Raw genomic sequence first — 22,347 nt, forward strand, 5'->3', positions numbered from 1 at the left:
AGGTACAAGTAGGTTCATAGAGGAACTTGTACACACACCCCTTGAAGCTCGATCCACACCCTGCCATTCCGTCTTCACTCATCCTTCCAGTTCACTTTCCTCTCATTCCCTGGAAGATCCCCTCCATGTGACCACAGTGAACTCCTCAGGTAATTACAGGTCTAATTAATCATTTCTTAAATAGAAGGGGAAAACAAAGGCAGGCACTTTGCTGCAAGACACAGCATTTAGAATAGAGTTCATTTGAACAATATTTCATTCAATTGTTATTGCATCTCATGTTTATCCAGTGGAATTTCAGAGCATTCATCTCTAAATCAGGTAGAACTTTGTTCTTCCTTTGAAGCACACGAAAACGTGATTCTTAAACATGTGCTAATTCCAAAAACAGAAAGATATGCTCACATACTGACTATTCACAAGTCATTCCATTCTAATCAACAGACTTACAAATTATTTTTCGCTCCTCAGAGGTAAAAGTCTCAATCCCTTTCAAAGCTAAGAGGCTTCAACCAGATAGAATACTGATTATGTTTAATTAATTTAATAAGGTTTTAGTGTCATTCTCAGCCTTACTAGAATAGTCATAAGGCATCATGCAAAATTTTCAGTTTCACAGATATTTGTATAAAATTTTAAAACCAAAAAAAGCTTAAGATATATTAACAAATTTGGGAACACAGATTTAAACAAATTTTTATGCAAAACGAAAAGACATTTCTACTGCTTTGATATGTGACACTGATATTTGACACCAAAGTTGTTTCTATGCAGTACAAAGTAAACAAGAAAATTATCTGACTATATAATTTAGGCCAAAAATTATTAACATGGCCATCTTATTTGTTGGCTTTAGTCAAACAAATGAGGATGAAATTTTTAATTCATTATCTGCTTTTAAAAATTACAAAAATAATTCAGCTCAATCCTAGCTAATACTGTAACAATTTAAATACAGATTCTGGCAAGGTCTTTTAAAAGATTTTTTGAAAAGAAGATTTTCTGCCATTTATATATACAGTTTCCCTTCAGGTCCATCAGAGGCGGAGCCCAAGCGGAGCAGAGGTGAGTGAATCAGGCTGCCACCCCAGGGCAACTGTCCAACTCTCAGGCAGAGCTCCAAAGTACATCAAAGGGGTGCGCGTGTGTGTGTGTGTGTGTGTGTGTGTGTGTGTGTGTGTATGTGTAATGTTGTATTTGTGGTGTGCCTTTTTTTCTGTAACATAAAAATTATTTACCTCATAATTACATTTGTAAAGTAATAATTCTACTGATAATTATAAGTTTTGTTCCAATAGTTTTTTATTTCCCCCATGTGAATCTAGTGAGTTGGTACCAGAACTCAATGTCTACGTGTCCAGCAGAATAATTCCATAGAACTACCTAATCACTGGAATAAATATGATCTTTTACAGTAATTTAAATTTTTATTATTTTATGCATTTCTCATCAAGCATAATTACGTGATCTGTACTATAAAGCATAAATTCTAAATAGCAAACTACTCCCTAATTTTAGCGTGTCTGTAACTTTGACAAGTTCACAGTATCTTAACCCTTTCTAGAAGAACATCGTGTGCCCTGGTTCACTACTCTGTTCCCCAACATAGGGTCATTTGGCACAGGGTGGGTGCTCAGAAGTTGGTAAGTGCGGGAATGTGAAATGGTGCAGCCACTTTGGAAGACAGTTTGGTAGTTTCTTACAAAACTAAATGCACTCTTCCCATATAATCCAGCAATTATGCTACTTGGTATCTACTCAAATAAATTGAAAACTTATGTCCACACAAAACCCTGCATACAGATGTTTATGGCAGCCTTGCTCATAGTTGCCACAATTTGGAAGCAACCAAGATGTCCTTCAGTAGGTGAAGTGATAAACAAGCTGTGGTACATCCAGACAATAGAATATTATTGAGCACTAAAAAGAAATGAGCTGTCAAGCCACAAAAGATATGGAGGAATCCTAAATGCATACTGCTAAGTGAAAGAAGACAATCCGCAAAGGCTACATACTATATGACTCCAACTACATGACATTTTGGAAAAGGCACAACTTTGGACAGCAAAAACATCAGTCATTGCCAGGAGTTTCTGGGGATGGAGGGAGGGTGAATAGGTAGAGCACAAGGGAGGTTTCCGGCAATGAAACTATTCTGCATGATACTTCATGATAAATACATGTCATCATACACGTATTTAAAACACAACAAGTGAACCCCAATGTAAACTATGGACTTTAGTTCATGATAATGTATCAATATTTTCCATCAATTGTAACAAATGTACCATACTAATGCAAGATGTTAATAATAAGGGAAACTGGAATGGTGAGTGGGAGAAGGGGAAGAGGGCATATGGGAACTTTCTGTACTTTCCATTCAATTTTTCTGTAAACCAAAAACTTCTCAAATGAAGATATACTGAAATAAAAGGGGCCGGGGTCTCAAAAGTACCATTTTCTGAAGAATATTTACTGAGCATTTTCTAACCCATGTTCCCAAAGTATCAAAGACAGAGAATTTAGCACATCCTAATAATTTGAATTCCCTGGACCAGTCAAGAACCTATAGCTCACCTACAGAGGTCTTTCCCAGGGTGGAATTCACCTGCCTATAAAACAAACAGAAGTTCATTTCTTAAAGTAAGAAAGGTAAGCCCTACTTAAAGTCAAAATACGTGCTACAGTGACAGCTTAGGGAACCGAGAAAAGGGAGAATCAAATTTACAACCAAACTCCCTTTAGGCTCAACAAGAAACCCATGAATGAATGGCAAAGTCAGTTACCTTTGGCACAGGAGGTTGGTTTAGCAGCAGGCTCCATTACCAGGAATCCCTAATTAACTTCTGTCGAGAAATTTCCTAGCTAACTGGAGCTGATTGTGAAAACAAACCCTCCCTCTGACTTGCACACATGTTCATGCACCATTGTAAAAGTTCAGGGTAGTTATTACTGAGTTGTCACAGGCTCATTAATTATCCACTATACTGTATTTAGCTTTACTCTGGTAAATCTTTTTTAATTGCCCAGACTGCATTTACAGAGCATCTTTATTTAACATGCTCTCAACTCTGTTTATGTTTATGCCTTTTCCAATAATTCATTAAGTAGAGTTCTTAACCAGTACTACCAGAATCTTTAGAAAGAACTCAGTCAAGCCCACTTAAGTGCTTTCACTCCACTCATTATGGAGCCTTTTAAAGCTCAGAAGATTTTTCAAGTCCACCCCTCACTCACACTTCCTTTTCCCCACCTCTGAAGAGTACAGGAGACTTCTTTCTCCAATATTTTCAAACTGCAATTCATTCTTTCCCACTTTGAAAAGGAAACTGTTTGAAAATACATGACTGAGTGTGGCCTGTGAGCCTCCCCTGACACTCATTGCTCTCCATTCCCCAATGCGGTCAACTTCAGATGCCTTAAGAGAGCACCCAAGTTGCTGATTAGTTTGGCCCCAAACTCCCTTCTCATCTGCTGTCCTTCTCTCCCTCTCCCCTTCCATTTCAGCCCTCCACACAACACAGCAGAAGACATCTTTGCCCATTCTTTTTTTTCTGCTTAACATTCTCTTAAGTCCCATTTAAAAGCTCCTACCTCTGTGAAACCTTCCCAGCAGGAGTCCCTTCCCAGCCTGCGTTCTCTCTGCCCTTGCTGATAATGCAGGGCACCTTTGAGGTATAAACAGTTACAAATGGCAGACTTTTGCAGGACAGTGAATTCCCTGAAGTCAGAGAGCACATTTGGACAACTTGTGCGTGCTCAGAGCCTGCTCATAGTGAATGCTTGGTAAATATTTACTAAATGAATGAGTGAAGGCATTTTCACTCCACAGTACCTGAGTTTCATTAAATCATATCTGCTGTTTCCAATACATCCTAACCTATGTAACTACATGATCACATGTATATATGGAAGAAAACCATGAAAAAAAATCAGTGCTATAGATTTTCATGTTTCTTATAGCATATTAGTATCAAAAATCTAAGTAAATTAGAACCAACTTTTATGCCATGAACTTCAAAAAACATATTTAGAAACCACCTAGTCTCTCCAAAAAACCCATACTTTGCAATAAAATCATTTAACTAAAAGAAAAATGATACTGCACAGTTATTAATGGAATGCTCCAAAAAAAATAAAATAAGGACCGGATTAAAGTCGGTGAGCCCTTTCAACGCAAGTCATATCCACTTTTGAGAAGCATCTTTTGAATGGGAACAAGGGAATTCTTTTGATTTTTCGAAATGAACATTTGGAATTGTTTATACAAAAACTAGCCGTATCTGATACTGAAAATTTTGAATTGCACGCATTCGAGAATGATGAATCTTCTAGCACTTGCCTATGCTGGACTGTTACAGTTGGTCCTCTGAGATAGGTCTTAGGAGTTCAGTCTGAAGTATGTCACATAGATACAAATCCTAGTGGCCTCAGAGAGAGAGAGAGATGTGACTGGCGGAGGGGCTTTGCCTTGCATGCTTGTAGTAGAATTCATAATTCATGAACATATGTGGGGTGGAATGCTGCTAGTATATGCAAAGCATGGCTACATACAAAATGAGGATATAAATACAAGCTAATGATATACTATTCACATGGGAATGGAACCTACTTAGCATTCTTTAGTACTATGCATTTCCCAGTGGAAATAACATGTATTTTACCAGTAGGTATCAAATGAATTTGACACATTTTAGATAAAATTGACCTGTAGTCTCCGTGTTTGAAATATGTGTGACGTATCAATCCCAGAAGCAGTTTATCAGAAATCTAGCCCAGGTCAATAAAATGTGAATATCAGTCCACATGTAGATGTTCCATAAGGTATATAAAAAGAATTGATATTCTCTGTTTAGGTGCCAGTTTACATAGAACTACAGAACTAGAAAAATTCTGGAAATGATCTGATTTAACTCCCACCCAACATTTTATAGTTGAGAATTTAACAGCATTAAGTGAAGACTCAAATTTGACGCCAACAGCTGGTGGTCAGCGGAAAAACCCATAATTGGTCTTAATTAGTTCTCATTGATATCATGGTAAAATTGAACTCATTACCATTTTTAGCGCAATCTGAAAGGTCAAGAAACGCTTCTCCAGGTGAGTCTTGGATTAACCTTGGAATAGTAAGATATAGCGGGAAAGAGTGGGAAAAGCATGAGATTTGGAAACAAAAGTCATGAAAGTGAGCCCAGGCACTTGCTACTTGGTAACTATATGCACTTGAGCAAGTCTCCTGCCCTCTCTGAACCTCAGCTGGTTCATCCTCAGATGGGAATAGCAATAACACCTACCCTGGGAGCCTGATGAGAAGATCGGATGGTTTAACAGAACGAATGTGCATGGCAAGCTGCAATGGCACTTACAAAGATTTACTCCTTATCATCATCATCAAATACTACTTATTAATCCACCAAATAAGCACAGCGTGTTGCTCAGCCTTAAGCAAGGCAGGAAGCAGGGAAGGCAATGAGCTTTACTCATATTAGGGATTTTGTCTCCTAAAGAGTCCATTTTTACCAGCAGCTAATCTTATTTGCAAAATCCATTAAGTAAACCTGCCTCAGCAGCAAAATAACTCACTGCCCTTTCCCTGGTAACTTCTAGTAAATTCTCGTATAGTATTTTGAAACATTTCACTTTGGATTTCCCTCTTCTCACTCCTCAAAAAGCTCTGACATCATCTAGCTTAGCAATGTCCAATAGAATAGAATAATGCAGGCCACATACACAATTCTAATTTTCTGGTAGCCATATTTATAAAGTAAAAAACAACAAGTAAAATTAACTTTCATCATATATTTTTTATTTAACCTGGTATATCCAAAACATTATTGGTTCAACATGAAATCATAATAAAAATAATAAGATAGATATTATCTTTTTTTCATATCAAGTCTTTTAAGATCCCTTGGGTATTCAACACTTAGAACACATCTCAATAGGGACCAGCCCATTTCAAGCGCTCAGCGGGCACAGGTGGATAGTAGCAACCATATGGAAAGCCATGTGGGGTGACCACACCTACTGAAAGAGGAGACTTAGAAAAATTAACTTAGTAACTCTCCATGGAAACATTTAAGAACACTGGGCCGGGCGCGGTGGCTCAAGCCTATAATCCCAGCACTTTGGGAGGCCGAGACGGGCGGATCACGAGGTCAGGAGATCGAGACCATCCTGGCTAACACGGTGAAACCCCGTCTCTACTAAAAAGTACAAAAAAAAAAACTAGCTGGGCGAGGTGGCGGGCACCTGTAGTCCCAGCTACTTGGGAGGCTGAGGCAGGAGAATGGCGTAAACCTGGGAGGCGGAGCTTGCAGTGAGCTGAGATCCGGCCACTGCACTCCAGCCTGGGCGACAGAGCGAGACTCCGTCTCAAAAAAAAAAAAAGAACACTGAACCAAACGATCACCTCCCAGCACACAGATGGGGGAGGGAACCCTAGCAAGAAAAGTGATAGCGTAGCAACACCAGCTGTTACATGAAAGGAAAATCAGAAAACTAATACTTTGAAAAGAGGCATTTCTGGGAAGGTCATCTGTTTCTATCTTGTTTAATGTGAAATAAGGAAATCAATAACATGTCTACACGAATATACATTTTATAAGGTACCATTCTCATTATCCCTTTATTCTAAACTATAGACACTGCATGTCTTGTCATATTGTTGAATATTACATTTCTCATGTAGGAAGACAAATGGTGAAGTATGCCATCAAGCTGAGCCATCCTATTTCTCATTACAGTAAACCTGTGCCTTGTGGGCCTCAGGGGTCACTGAGGGGAGGGGAATTGCAGGGAACAGGTTGTTCACCAGAACTCTTTCTGTATTGTTTTATCTAAACACGCAGCTAACTCCTGGCTGTGGCTTGGTCCTTCACGCCTGGAGTCCCAGTTCAATTTTCCTCAGTCCCTATCTCAGTTCTTTCCCCATGTAGATTCAGAGGCTCTTCAGTCTAGGAGATTAAAAGCTAAGACAGAGGAATGTTCAGAAACCCAGCCTCACTCTCCACTATCCCTTCCATCCATCCAGCATACACAAACTTTGTCTACCCTCACTACTTCTTTTTCAGAAAAATATAAAAATAAGCCCAGAACCAGCCCACTCCACTTCTCTTAGCAAAGATAACCACTATCATGTCTTGGTGAGAGCTCTTCACTCTCTATTCTCAGTGTCTGGTTACTCTGAAGCCAGTGGTTCCCTCAGCATCCACCACTGTTGGGAAGGCCTGGTCACTCTCTCACCACCTCCTGTCCACTTTGATGACTCCTGTCCTAATGCCCAAATGAATACTGCATAATACTGTGAGAGGCAGGCAGTCAATGTGCTTAATTATTTTCTTAGAGACTGGTTCTGCAACATAAAACCATAAAATAATGGACTTTTTTTTTTTTTTTTTTTTTTTTTTGAGATGAAGCTCTGTCACCAGGCTGGAGTGCAGTGGCGCGATCTCGGCTCACTGCAAGTTCTGCCTTCCAGGTTCAAGCGATTCTCTTGCCTTAGCCTCCAGAGTAGCTGGAACTACAGGTGTGTACCACCACGCCCAACTAATTCTTGTATTTTTAGTAGAGAGGGGGTTTCACCATGTTGGACAGGATGGTCTCGATCTCTTGACCTCATGATCCGCCCACCGTGGCCTCCCAAAGTGCTGGGATTACAGGCGTGAGCCACCGCACCCAGCCAATAATGGACTTTTAATAAAGATTTAAATCTTTCACTTCTTTTGCCAATCAAAACATTTCACATTTTGCTTAAAGCATTGTCTATAAGGAGATTCATTTGTGTGTGTATGAATGCACCTATCTCTGTTAAGTTTCTAAGCAACAACCCTTGCTATACTACACTTGCTATATAACCCAGCTCATACTAGGTGTTTGGTGAGAAAGCCAGTTACAAATATCTGGAGCAACCATATTTCCCATTAACATCCAGCTCAGATTAGCCTTTCCTGACCATTTGAGCTTAAATTTCCCTCCCCTGTAGCAGCAGTAGTTGCTCCATGCTTTTCAAACTCTAATGTGCATACTAATCACCTGGGCATCTTGCTACAACGCTGGTGGCGATTTGGCAGAGCTAGGTTGGGCCTGAGATTCTGCATGTCTGAGAAGCTCCCAAGAGATGCTGACAGTTTGGGTTTGCAGAGTCCACCTTCAGTAACAAGGCCACAGCTCCGTCCTTGGCACATCGTCACAAAGACATTTGCGGGCGATGCCCATGACTAGGCTCCTGTCCTAATGAGTAGACTTTTTGAAAGCATATTATTTTAATGTATTTTCCTTACTATAATCCTAAGCAGATGTTTGTGGAGTCCATGAATAAAGGGGCTATCACTGGCTGCTTATTTTAGTCATTCTATTCTCAGCAACTGATCATAGTGACCAGGTGGTGCTTTAACAGATAAGTTGCTCATGAGCTTGCAGGCAGTCGACGTGCCTGAGTGAGAACCTGTCTGCAGTCCCAGCTCTCTGCCCTCCCCTCAGTAGGAACAGAAGTAGGTCTATTGTGAATATAAATCCAACAAATTTCTCCTCAGTTTTACCTTTTGAAGCAGGGGCATGGTTTACTGTCTTGATGTCCTTGATTTCAGAGTCTCACCCACCTCTTCAATTAGTAAGCTTATTTCTGGCCTTTGTTTGGATTCCCAGGTTTGGGATGATGTGCTTTGGCCCCACCTGTGATAATGTGCTTTGGCCTTCACCCTCTGGACTCTGACTTCCTGTTCACTTCTGATAACACAAAATTCTCAGTCAAACACGCACAAACTGCTGACCCCGCTGGTGCTCTCAATACATTTTTCAAAAGAAGATATATAAGCGGCCGACAGACATATGAAAAAAATGCTCAACATCACTAATCATCAGAGAAATGCAAATTAAAATCACAATGAGTACCATCTTACACCAGTTAAAATGGCTATTATTAAAAAGTCAAAAAATAACAGATGCCCGTGAGGTTGCAGAGAAAAGGGAATGCTTTCATACACTGCTGGTAGGAGTCTAAATTAGTTCAAACATTGTGGAAAGCAGTGTGGCAACCCCTCAAAGAGCTAAAAATAGAATTACCATTTGACCCAGCAATCCCATTTCTGGGTATATACCCAAAGGAATACAAATCATTCTATCATAAAAACAAATGTGTGTGTATGTTCACTGCAGCACCATACACAATAGCAAAGGTATAGAATCAACCTAAATACCCATCAATAGCAGACCGGATAAAGAAAATGTAGTACATAGAACATGGAATACTATACAGCCATTAAAAAGAGTAAAATCATGACTTTTGCAGCAACTGGATGGAACTGGAGGTCATTATCCTAAGTGAAATGACCTAAACAGAAACTCAAAGAACACATGTTCTCACTTATAAGTGAGAGCTAAACAATGGGTACACACGGACATACAGAGTGGAATTACAGACACTGAAGACTCTGAAAGGTGGGAGGGTGGAAGGGGCATGAGGAATGAAATGCCATTTATTAGGTACAATGTTCACTCTTTGGGTAACAGGTACACTAAAAGCCCAGACTTCACCACTACACAATGCATCCATGTAACACAACTGTACCTGCACCCAGTTAATCTATAAAAATCAAATAAATATATATCAAGTTGACCTCATAAACCTGACCATTATCACGACTCAAGCTTTTCTTTCTTTGCCCCGGAACAAACTCATCTAACAGGAGCTTGATCTGGCTGGTGAAGCCCCGCTTGAAGCTTAGCTGTGCTGTATCTCAAAATGGAGGTCAGTACGATTTTCCTACTCCTTCTAAGAACTGAAAATCTGCTTTCTGATTGTGGAATACAATTCTTTCTTTTTGTTCATTTCTCTCAGGGCTAAATTTTTCTTCCACTAGCTAACAGATGCATGCCTTATGGACAACACGCTACACTCCTATTAGCAGATTAGAGAATGCAACACTATGATATTTTCTAGAGTATTTGGACATGCTTGTTAGATAAAACCTTCAGGCTTCCTCCCTCTTTCTCATTTGATTCCAGCCTTATTTCAACGTAGGTAGATATTATATCCTTAAATAATTGTAACTGTTTATGACTTTTCAGAAGTAAGAACTCAACTAATATCCGTGCTTTCCTTAGGATGGGATAAAGAAACCCACACCCCTCTAGAATTCAAGTTTTCAAACCTAGCCATCACCCCATCAGGAAAAAAATCCCAAAGATACATATTTGTGACTGCCACTCTTAAGGGTAGTAGATTTCCTGGAAATATAAAACTTTATGGAGACATGCCTCTTAATTTGTGTTATAATGACAAATTCAGGTAGTATAAACTGTTTGAGACAGTCTTCTGGAATTAGCCTATATTTAAAAAATGGACTGTTATTAATTTTACTCTTGCAAAACAGGAAGTTAATTCACGAGCTGAAAGTCTATCAAAACAAAAAAGCCTTTACAAATCCTTTCCTTGCCTCACTAAGGGATCATTTCCTCATTGTTACTGTCATACTGATACAGTGACTATGCCATGAACTAATGATAGAAGTTATAGGGAATCATTTAGTCGCTGTTATTGTTACAATTGCTACCTTTGCTTTGATTATTGACTCTCTGCCACAAAACAAAACAAAACAAAACAAAAAAACCCTGAAAAGTAAAGAATTCAGCCCCAGACTGAGATCTTTATTCATGACTATTATCTGTGCTGCAGAAAAAGGAAGTCAGACTGCTTTCACATGGATGAAATCTGTCAGATTAGTGATTCAGAAAGGCAACTCTGTCCTTCTTAAATAGAGTGGACTTGAGGGGAAGTCAAACCAGTCATCTCAAGTCTTTTTCAAGTGGTGTTCACTATAGATCCTACTTCTATATGTGCATGACTCTTTCTTTGACTCATCGTTACTCACCCCACACAATACCCACTGCTCTGTTTGTATAAAAGGATTCCCCAACAGGGAAATATGGCATGTGTATAAATTAAACAAAAGAAGTAGAACTGATTCAAACAGCCTACTTATGAATCATAAAGATGAGAAAATAGTTTGACATACTTTGTTCAGATAATTTGAAAACAGATGCTTAAGGTTTTTAAAATTTTAAAATCTGAAATGTTGGCATGGGGTTAAAAATCGTTCAGCTTCACATCAGATTTCTAAGAACCTAGAATCCAGCGAATTCCTATCCCCAGGGAATTCTCAGGGAAGGCTAATGCAATGCTCTGTTCTTCTAGCAGAGTGCACCATATCCCTATTTTTAACAAGGATAGGCCTGGATGTTGTATCTTTGTATAGAGTTTAAATCCAATTTTCAGCATATTAAATCAGTGGCAGTGTAACCCAAGACAAGCTTTTAATTTAAAAGCAAATCTAGCTCTGGCAACCATTTTCTCATTGAAATAATGAATAGTTCTTTCAAGCCTGTGAAGCGTTGTTCTTATTTCTTAACCACAGCACTCCAGCTGTGCATACCTTACCACATGAAATCTAGATGGCAATTTTGGCTTCTCCAGTCTATATGGTATATATCATAGAATCAGTGACATGGAAGACTTTTGACATCATTTTGAATACATCGATATGTGTTTTTAATGAAAATTGTTTTATTTGATTATAGCTAAAATTTGGAAATAACATAAGATTAATTGCATTATATGAATATATTTAAGACTCTCTATGTATGAATCATGCCAGTTCCTGGGAGTTTAGACACTAATATTATCAACCCTGGAAAGTCCCTTGTATATCCCCTTGGACTTACATAAACAGAGAAAGCCTACAACAGTGGCCTTAGAACACCTGAAAATATTCTAGTGCATACACCCTAGGTACTACGCAAGTGAAAAGAATGTATAATAAGAGCAGAATCAGAACTTTAGACCTGGAAAGAACCTAGGATATTATTTTTAACCAATCACATCATACAGAGAGAAAATTAAGACCCAGAAAGAGGAAACCAAAAGAAGACCTAGTCTGTGAGGCTCCAGGAGCTGGGCCGTGTGTGTCATCTACACCTACAATGGCGCATGACCCTGGGCAGTCAGATAGCCTGCCTGGAATCTGCTGCTATGGGAGACCAAATCATTTTTTCTGATACCCCACATTTAGTCCAGTTCCCAAAAGAACAGATGCCTCTTTAAATAAGCTCTATAACTGACACTCTATGACCCTCTCTGTCTATTTTAGGGTTAAAAAAGACCTAACGGTATCACTCAGACCACCTCAGGGGTTTCTGGACTGATTCATTTTCCTTTTAATCCTTCTCCAGTTTCTCCTACAATCAGCAATCTGTATCAGTTCTATATGTATACTAGATGTGGAATCGATGTTTTATGATAAGAATTAGAGTGATGATGGTGGTGGTGGTAGTAACAGTGGAGGCTGCAAGTGTTTTGAGTAGACTAAAGCATAAAAAATGCCAATACTCCTTCCATATATAAGTATATTCTCAGACAGTCAAGTATAGGTAAGAATTCAATGAAAAATATCTATCAGATAGCTTCTTCACCCTGACTATTCTATCAGCAAAAACAGGAATACAAAGCTGGGCTTCTAGCTGCATTTTTCTCAGAGGGTGACTAGCACTTCACAAAATGTACCCCTATTTTCCCAACACTAGTAATCTAAAAAAAGAGCTGGGGTGATTTTTCCTATCCCTCCCAGAAGACATTGCACCTTTTCTGATTCACCACACCATTAGAATCTCAGAGAAGCTACAAAGTAGCAAGTTTAGCTACACTTTCATCAAGAAGAAAGAATAGTGCCTGAGTTCTATTCACAGATCCATAGATATTCACTGAGTATATATTCTTTTACATTAAGTTCCACAACCACTAGACTAACTTCATGAGAACTTGCCCATGGTCTTTCTTCCTGATCAGCCATGCTGTCACTTACCAAGGACACAATCATGTTGTTGAGATGAAGTCACTTGTTATGGCATTCAGAATCAAGCAATGCCATTTAAGAGAATATTTCTTATAGAGCATTATTAAATATAATTTTCCCTAAATTCCAACAACAATTACACATTACAAGATCACACCTGATAAAACATTCACTTATGACCAGTATCATACTGAACATTTTATGTGAAAATGCATAAGAAAAATAAATCCAACTCTAATCTCTAGTCTTGCTTCCAGAGGTCCAGTAAGTGTTCCATACAAATTTCTAAAATAAGTCAAAGAAATGTATTAATCAGATTAGCCAGTAAGTCCATGTAAAGGAGAATCAGTGCATTATTTGTTAGACAGTAATTGGTGTTACTTAAATCCATTGGTGAACTACATCATTCGAACTGTAACATATAAAACATATTTACTAGCAAGTTGTGTGCTTGGATACTCAATCATGAAGAAACATTTTGTAAGAGATTGAGCAGGGACTTTCAAACCTATTGCTCCAAGGATTTGTAGACATTGTTCAAAACTGATAATATACATGTACATAGATGCTACACATTCAACTGTTCCATTAAGGTAGTCTGTTGGGGAGTAATAAGTATAAAAATATTTACCCTTGTAAAGTAAACACTTCACAGTTCAAGTGAATGGAAGAAATTTACCTTTGCACTAGTTATTGCAAAGATATCACATAGATATACCCACCACAGAGATTTATACATAAATTATTCCAATTCATGTAGAAACCCAGGTAAATGCACAAGGAGCTGTGTGATCGTGTGTGGATTTATACCTGTCAGTTAACTCAGAGAGCTTGATGCCAAAGCCAGCACTCAGGGGTGGCATATGGATTTGTGATACTCCAGGGAAGAAGATACTAAGTCTATAAACCAATGAATAGATATTAAAATGGCACAATTGCAGTGTTGCACAAAAATGCATTCTACTTCTTTCATCCACAAAAAAGCAAATGTTAGTCTACTATGTTTGGAGCAGCATGTTATGATGGAGATTATTACAAAATCTCAAAGCTGGAAGATGATCTTCTAGTACAATCCTCTGTATGAGAGTTAGTCTCTCTACCACATCTCTACCTAATTTTCCAGACTATGCTTAGACACTCCAGTGATGGGAAACTCACTCCTTCTAAGGAAGCCCAGTTGATCTGCGGATATCTTCAACTACTAAAAAAATTCTTCCTTCCATCAATTCAAAATCTCTTCCTATAGGTCCCACCAATTTTGTCCCAGGGGGCCTACACAAAAGTCCAATGCCTCTTCCATGTTACAACTGTTCAGTACTTACTACGGAGTTCTCAAGCTTTCAGGCTTCTCTTCTACCTCATCATCCTCAGTACCATCAGTCATTTTCCATGTTGCTTTCACCCCTCCCATATCAGTCTTAAGTTCTAGCTTAAAACCTCTCCAGAAATATATGACCCAAAGAGGAAAACAATTAAAATTCTCTCTCTCAATTTCCACATCTGCAAAATAGAAGTGGTACCTCCAAGATCACTCAAAGGATCAAATAAGAAATAGAACATAGAAGCTCTCTGGACAGTTAAAGGTGACTAATAAACACAAGGAATATATTTCTATGGATCAGAAGACCTAACTTTCAATAAAGTAAAAACTACTGTATCCTAAGAAAATAACTCTTCAAATAGTAACACCAAAGAAAGTTTTGCCAATAATTTACTTTAGTATAAATATAATTAAAACTTTCAACCAACTTGTTTTTCTGAAAAATGACTCTCCCATCATGATGGGTCTATTTATATGTGCCAATGACATCCAACTCCCCACTGTGAAGCCAATGGATTTCCATGAATGATAGAGACATAACTGAGTCAGAGATGAATGACATAGCCTCTGAAACTTTCAACTTTCTGCCATTCCTTTGAATAAAACAGTGTTTTAACACGTTTGTTAACAATCCTCACCCCCTATAATCCTTCATGACTCCTTCAGGCCTTCAAAATACAATCTAAATTCCTTTCATTATCTAGCCCAACTAGTTCTTCGTCTTCATCTCTAGCTACTCTCCCTCCTCACTCCATATGTAGAGCATGCACTTAACCAGCCTTGCCTCTCTGCCTTTACACATTGTATCCAGGGCTCTAAGGCCAATGTCCCACTTTACTCAGAAAGCAGATTTTTCTCATCCCTCAAACCTTTGCTCAGATATCCCCTCTTCCAGAGAGTCTTACCTGAACCATCAAGGCGGTTTGCGTTTCCTGTTTCTATCATAGTGCTTATCTTCTTCTATTGAGATGGTCTATTGACTTTTCTGTCTTCCCCATTAGAGAGTAGATTCCTCGAAATATATATATTTTATTCACCTTGGAATAGTTAGTAACCAGCACAGTGCCTTGCACATAGCAGGTGCTCAGTGTATGTTGAATGACTGATTAATATATATGTATAGAGAGGGAACACGTATATGCAGAAAATAACCATTTGATAAACTCAGCAAATGGCACCAATCTTGCCTAATCTATATCAGAATTCAGGACTAACTCAAAATCAGAAACCACCTTTTTCAATAGTCAGAGGTGTAACCTATATCCTCCCTAGTTTTTCTACCCATTCCTTTTCTCTAGAACCTCTTTATCGTTTGCAAATAACTTTTCACATATTCACATACATTATGCCATGGAATCATTAAAACTACTACGAGATCATGTTCCTTAGTTAGGATTTAATGAAACAATCTCAGTATGTCCTAATGGTGTAGTAAGTAAGGCAATGAACTGAGAGTTCAAAGAGCTGAGCTCAAGTCTCTGTTTTACTGTTTACCTACAGGTGTGTCAGTGGAAAGATCCCCTAATCCATCTAAACTGTAGCTCCCTTTCCCACTTTGCCATCCACAGTGAAGGTAAATTGTTATTTTTATACATTGTTGTCATTATTATCCAAGTTGGCATTTGGAGGTAGCTAATTCAGCCAGAAAAAGCATAGACTGTATGGTAAAATGGGCCCTGTTTTTAATCCTAACTTTACTACATAATAGTTGGGTGACCCTATCAAGAGGTTAAGCCAGTTACTTAACCTCTCTGAGACAGTTTTCTCACATATACAGATACTAATAATTTCCTTTTAAGTTGTTTTAAAATGTAGATGACATAAAAAGTAGAAAAAAAATTTGTGTATTTTTAAAGTGCCAATAAAATTATTATTTTTGTTTGGCCAGTTTTAAGAATGGTGTGTTTATCAGAGTGCTTTGCATGCATCATTATAAAAATATTTAATAGATGTGCCTTTAAAAGCTTACTGACAACTGTACCTTAGGTTATAAAAGGCTCTGAGAAGTCCTGCTGTAGAGAGATCTGTTTAACTTTGTCTAACCCACCATTTTCCCAACTTATTTGAACATGGGACACAATCAGTGTCTTCTGGAATAGCAAACATGACAAGAGCAGAAAAAAACTGTATTTTCCTCACATTTTTCCCAGACGACTCTCATGACGGAGACTCAAAAACAAAACCCAAAAACCCAAAAGAGTAAGAATAGTGAAAATGCTCCCCACTCTACCATCCACTGACTTATTATTTACAAAGTGCATATTTTCCAGAAAACAATTAACTATTTACATACATACACAGGAGAAATTCAGGTACAGTTTTAAGAGTAAACTTCATAATTTCTGAAGGAAAAAGACATTTGGATGCAATTGATCAAAAGCATGAGGACTAAAAACTGTTCTCTTAGGGAATTTGTGATTGCCACTGGCTGAACTGTACTCTTGGTAATTTCTGGAATCATATGAGAAAAATAAGAAAGGAAAGTACTTTCACATTCATTCACAGGCACAGTTTCTTTAAAGTCATAATTGCTTTTTTCACACGGTAGCAAAAACTCACTTTATTATTTCAAATAGCTCTTTCCCAGCATCACCTCCTGCGACTTTAAAAGCTGCCATTAATTTGCCATTAGTAAACTTTAATTAAAATGAATATGTATCATTGCTTTTAGCAGTTGCATTGTGACCTATGTGTAAATACATGCAAATCTTATCCACAATGTTTCAATGGCTATTTCTAAACAAGCAAACGCTTTGATGTTATTTCAAAAGACTGTATCTACAGAAAGCTTTTAGAATCTAGTCCTTCCCTAAAATAATTAGAATTTCATGGAAACACAAGAAGCAGTTACCAACCTAGCTAAAATCTATTTTATTGATCCCAGAAAGTAGCATGTTAAAACATGAATAATGACCTCTGTGCTTTGAACCACTCAGTACTCTGGTGTTTCTAAAATATTTGTGTATAATGTATTGAAAAGAAAAGCTAGAAGAGGCAGAGGAATGCTTCTAATTTAAGGAATCATAGTGAGTCTAATAGAATAATCTGAGATGAGTTGCACTTCATCGGCTTATTATCAAAGATGCATCTACTCCCCCAAAGTTCCATATGAATATTCAACACTCAGAGAAATAGAAACATATTAGAGTGCATCTGAGTGTCAAGTTCCATAAGCTTTCTTATCCCTTTCCAATGTCCTACATTAGGCTAAAGTTTTGTTTTTTTTGAAAAGTATACTTCATAAATAGAAAATGATGCTGACTAGTCTTAGATCATGCTTTCACCAGATTACTCTGGCATCCTCCAAATATCTTAACCAGAATCTGAGAATAGTTAGATTAGATGATAATTAAAACTTATCTACTAAACACATTATTCTGAAAATGTTGACAAATATTTCCAGAATATTATATCTGATAATACTTCCAACTATAATATTCCTCCTAGACGATCACACATTATCAGTATTAACTTCAAAGTCTCTAAGGAAAATACTATAGAAATGTGTGACCACAGTTTCTCCAAGTGCTGGGGTCAGTTAATGCATTTGTCTGACAGCCTGTGGTTTTCTTTCTGCATTCAAACCTTACCCTTCTATCCCTTCTCTCTCTACCCCCACTCCCTACCTTTGCAATAACTTTTCTGTATGATAAGTTGGCCCAGTGGCTCTGGTCTCTCTGATATGTTTTTAGGCTCATATCTTTTCCTAATTATTTCTCACTTTCTGTATACTATTCCCTGAGAAAATTAAGCATCATTTTTCAACTGGGGAGATGTTTGGTTTAGAAGGTATAGTAAACACAACTATAATTAAAAGGATTTCCTCAGTTCACAGAATTTAATATCAGATTTTTCATAAAGTATCAATCTGTTAAAAAGTTACAGTTTTTCAGTTAATAGGATAGAGAAGTATTTGCATTATTTACATAATTCTAGAAACTTGAAAGGTGCTTAAAATTAAGTGATTTCCAAATCTTGATAAAGTTTGAAAAAGTTAACAAATGTGATGTTAAGCTTAATTTACCATATTATCAGATTAGAAATGCTAATCAGATGCATCCTAGCCACTCAGTAATTTCAATAATTAAATTAAGCACCTAAGTCCTTCATCATACTTGAAGAGCATCAAGCTATATGTCTTCCCAACAGTCATCCATGGGAAATACAGCTATCATATTTAACTAGCATTTCAAAAAGTTACTTTGAGTCCAAAATATGTATGAAGGTTTCCAACATCAATTTGTCTGACTGCATATCAAATATCACTTTTCCAGAAAGTATCTGCTTGGAAAAAAAAAATGTTTCACAATCTGAAAGGTCACCATCTATGGCAATGTTCAGTCAGCTTTACAAAGCACTGGTCCCAGGAAATGTTGTGAAATTACCACACTTGCTCTTCTCAGGTGAAAACATGGTTGTTCGTCATAAATGAAAAGAAGTTTGTGGTTCTATTCCACAAATCCTCCAAGTTGTTTCCACAGGGGATACTTCGGCATAGTCAACAACTCATATCTTTTATCACAAAAATAGCCACAAGTAAAATTGAAAAAGAGCACTAGTACCACAGAGTGCAGTTCCATATTGGTGTACTTTCTAGGAATTGTCCTCATTTCACTTATACCACCTATTTACTAAGTTATTTTAAAACCGAAAAAAGCTCTGAGATATTTGAATCTATAGATTCCATACAAGTAATTTTTATAGATGTAAAATATTGCTCCGAAATCTGCTAGTAACATATAAAAGTCAAAAGAATGTATTCCTGAGCATACTATTTCATTCTGCTCCTAAGTCCATGCAGTGACTGTTCAAGTGGTGGTTTCCCTCTGCCCAAGTTTAGCCTTGTATTCCAGTTTATAACTGAGGTGATCCCTGTGTAAAAACACTTGGTAGACCAGATGACAAGTAACAAAGTAGCCAATGAAGATGCCAAGTACAACTAAAGTTAACATGGTGCCCCACCCCTTTTCCAAAGGCTCGTAGTTATATGAGAAATTACATATGGAGATATTGTCAGATAATCAGAAAGGGCACTCTAAAAGTAAATCTGGGCCCCATAAAGTTTACTGACTCATGCTCGGAGATATATATATATATATATATATATATGACAAGTCTTTTGCTTATTAGGATCTTTACTTTGAGCAAAGCACTTCTTCAGCAGTGATCATTAATATGTGGGTACTTTTGAGCAGCAGCAACTCCCATTTCACTAAAATTAGCAATTTTTTTTCACCAGGGAACAAAAGAAACCATCCAAATGGCAACACACACCTCAAATTCAACATCAAAATAAAGGAATTTTAGAACATGTGACAGGAATCCTCTCCTACTCACTGAAACAATATCACTAAAAATTGGGAGGGGTGGTTGTGGCATGCGAAGAGCGAGAAGCCAGTGAGGCAGAGTGGGAAGACAGAAGGGATGAGGTGATCGAAACCACTTTGCTGTCCTTTCCTTGCTTCTCACTTCCCTCCCACCCTAGACTGAGATTGCAAATTTTAAAAATGCAAGCCCCAGTTCAAAAGAAACCCCAAAAACTGGAAGAGTGTGGCTAGGGTTACTACCACAGCAACCCTGAAAGATTTCCGTGCAAAAGCAAAGCAGTGGGGATGTAGTAGCAGCAGCAAGCCTCCCTCTTCCCCCACCCATTACAGTACCTCCAGATTTGCCCGAGCTGCAAGATGTGGATGAGTGACTGCAGGAGCCAGATGCAGAAGGAGCAGGACGCAGACCTGTGCTTGCCACTGGCCCGGGTAGCCCCGCTGCTGTTGCTGCCGCTGTTGGCCGCGGCGATGTTGCTCTTGCTGGCGTTGGATGCTTGCCTTTGCGGCGTGGAAGGACGAGCCTCGCCTTCTCCGGCTGCAGATCCACCGCCGACCACCGTCTTGCAATCGGCTCCAGGTTGCGGACAGCTGGAGGCAGCAGCGGCTGTGGCGCTGTCCTCGGTGCTGAAATCGTGCACAAACCAGCGGAAGCTGAACACTTGCACCGACAGCGAGCCGAGCACCACGAAGAAGAGCGTGAGCCCGAACCACCAGCGCTGGCCGCGCAGGTAGTAGTCCACGGCGAGCCAGACGTCCGTACCCACGTCCGCGAAGTACACGGCCACGGCGGCCAGGATCCAGAGGCAGTCCCACAGTGAGTAGCGCCGCTGCTCCCTGCCCAGGCGCAGGCACAGCGCCGCCGAACCCGCCCCGCCGCTGCCCGGGCCGGCGACGCCGCCGGAGCCGCCCGAGCCCCCGGAGCTGCCGCTCCCGGCGCAGCAGCAGCAGCAGCGCGAGCAGCCGCCGCCGTCCGGGCAGCAGCCGCCTCCGGCCGCCTCCTCGTCCTCGGCTCCCGACCCCGACGGCAAGCCCGGAGCCAATCCCTGCACCGAGCCCGAGTGGTCCGAGTTCTGCAGCGGGGTGAACGCCACGTCGCTGCTCTTCTTCATTTTCAGCCTCCCGTCTGATTTAGCGGCCATGATGCCTCCACACCGGAGGAGAGCCCTCCTTTATCTGACACCTTTCCCCGCTGTCTCCTCCTCCCGCCACCTCCTCGCCTCGCCCCGGCTTCCCTCCCAGGCGGCGCGGCTCCCCCTCCTCCTGCTCCTGCGCTGGCTCGCCCGCCGCCCGCCGCCGCCCGCCGCCGCCCGCCGCCCGCCGGGCTGGGCGCTGGGCCGGGCTAGCGGCGCGCCTGGGGCCGGCAGGAGCGCCGCCTGGCTGCCTGCGCGGAGCCAAGCTGCTCGCGGCGCCCCGCGCGCGCCCCTGCCCGCCGCCCGCGCTCCTCGCCGTCCCGGCTTCGCGGCTGCCGCCCGAGCCGCAGCCGCCGCCAACAGCAGGAGCAGCAGCGGCCGCCGCGGCGCTCCTCGAACCTGCACATTCCTCTCCTCCCCTCGCGCGCGCTCCCTCCTCCCGCTTCCTCTCCTCCACCAGCTGACTCCGAGGGAGAGGATGACCTCATCCCTTCTCTTCCAGCTGCCGCCGCTCCCACCCTGGCGCGCGAGGGGCGAGGGAGGAGGAGGGCCCCGGAGGAGGGGCCGGGACCTAGAGGAGCGGCGGGCAGGGGTTGGGAGGACAGCCCTGGCGAGTCCCAAGGGCCGGGAGGAGCGGCCAAGGGGGCCTGAGGGTGGCAGTCGAAGGCCCCCACTCCTGGGATTTCGGAACGCTAAGTGGATTTGAGCGACACCGGGGGAGGGGGAGGAGCGCGCTGAGAGGAGGGGTCCTGCGTGCAGCCCTCGCGGTGGACCGCGGAGAGTGGGCACGGACGGGTGTGGCCGTAGCAAGGGCCAGGGAGGCGCAGGCCTCTTTGTATTCCGCTCGGAGCCGCCGGCACCGGGAGAAGGGCCGGGAGCGCGGCTCTGGCCGACAATAGTGGGGAGAATGGGTGTAACTCAGGCGCCCGGGCTCAGAGGCCAGCAGCGGCAGTGGGCGTGTCCGGCCTTGCCAGGGAGAGCAGGGGAGAGAAAGGCGTGCGGAGCCTGGTGCCGCGCCAGCAGCTGAGGGCGGGCGGATCCGCGGGGAGCTCCGAGACAGCGCCCTCGGGGGAGGCAGCCGGCATTCCGAGGGCTCCGGGCTTCTCCGGTGGGCGGGGGTGCCCGAGCTCAGGCAGGTGCGGAGGCGCTGCGGCCCTCCTTGGCCCAGGACCATGCCCGACGCCGGGCTCCCTCGCAAACTCTCTGCGGCTGGAAAGCTCTGAGCCGGGAGGAGCGGCAGCCCAGTGGGCACCGCAGCAGCCCTCGAGGCGTCCTGAGGCAGGTGGGAAGCGCAGCACTCCTGGCGGCGGCGCGGGCCGCGGGGCGCGGCCGGTAGCCGCGGGAAACCGAGTGCCACCCCACCCCCGGCGCGAGGGCGGGGAGTGGTGGAGCCGGGAGCAGGCGCCACCTCCCTTACTCCCTACTCCAAAACTAGAAATACCTTCTCTTAAAGCTATAGGGATTGCAAACTAGCTCTGTGGTCCCACAACTCCAAAAATGACTCGAAAAATTAAATCTGTGATCGGAGTGATTCAAGGAGAATATAAAATATGTTGCGGTTTTAAGAGATTTTTAAAACCTCAATAAAATATAGAATCTTCATTTTTTTAAATAAGAAAACATAAGCTTTGATTTGTCTCACTTAACTTTTGCAAATGTAAGAAATAGAGTGTAATTCTTAAATTATACTGTGACTCACATACTTTAAGAGCGGAGGTAAG

The 22,347-nt window shown here is 41.2% G+C and overlaps 1 protein-coding gene across 2 annotated transcripts in view; it reads right to left on the reverse strand.

The window, feature by feature from the left end:
• XKR4 (XK related 4) overlaps window positions 1-20,754 on the reverse strand; it is a 429,208-nt gene extending 408,454 nt beyond the window's left edge. For both annotated transcript variants that reach the window (XR_007728402.1, XM_050802345.1), the window contains exon 1: window positions 19,830-20,754. Coding sequence is in view for 1 of the 2 variants with exons in the window: in XM_050802345.1 (XP_050658302.1) it covers window positions 19,830-20,635 (806 nt within the window). In the remaining variant the exon portion in view is untranslated. The remainder of the gene's footprint in view (window positions 1-19,829) is intronic.
• Between the last annotated feature and the right edge of the window lie 1,593 nt (window positions 20,755-22,347).

The sequence above is a fragment of the Macaca thibetana genome, chromosome 8, assembly GCF_024542745.1.
Source record: "Macaca thibetana thibetana isolate TM-01 chromosome 8, ASM2454274v1, whole genome shotgun sequence".
Classification (NCBI taxonomy): domain Eukaryota; kingdom Metazoa; phylum Chordata; class Mammalia; order Primates; family Cercopithecidae; genus Macaca; species Macaca thibetana.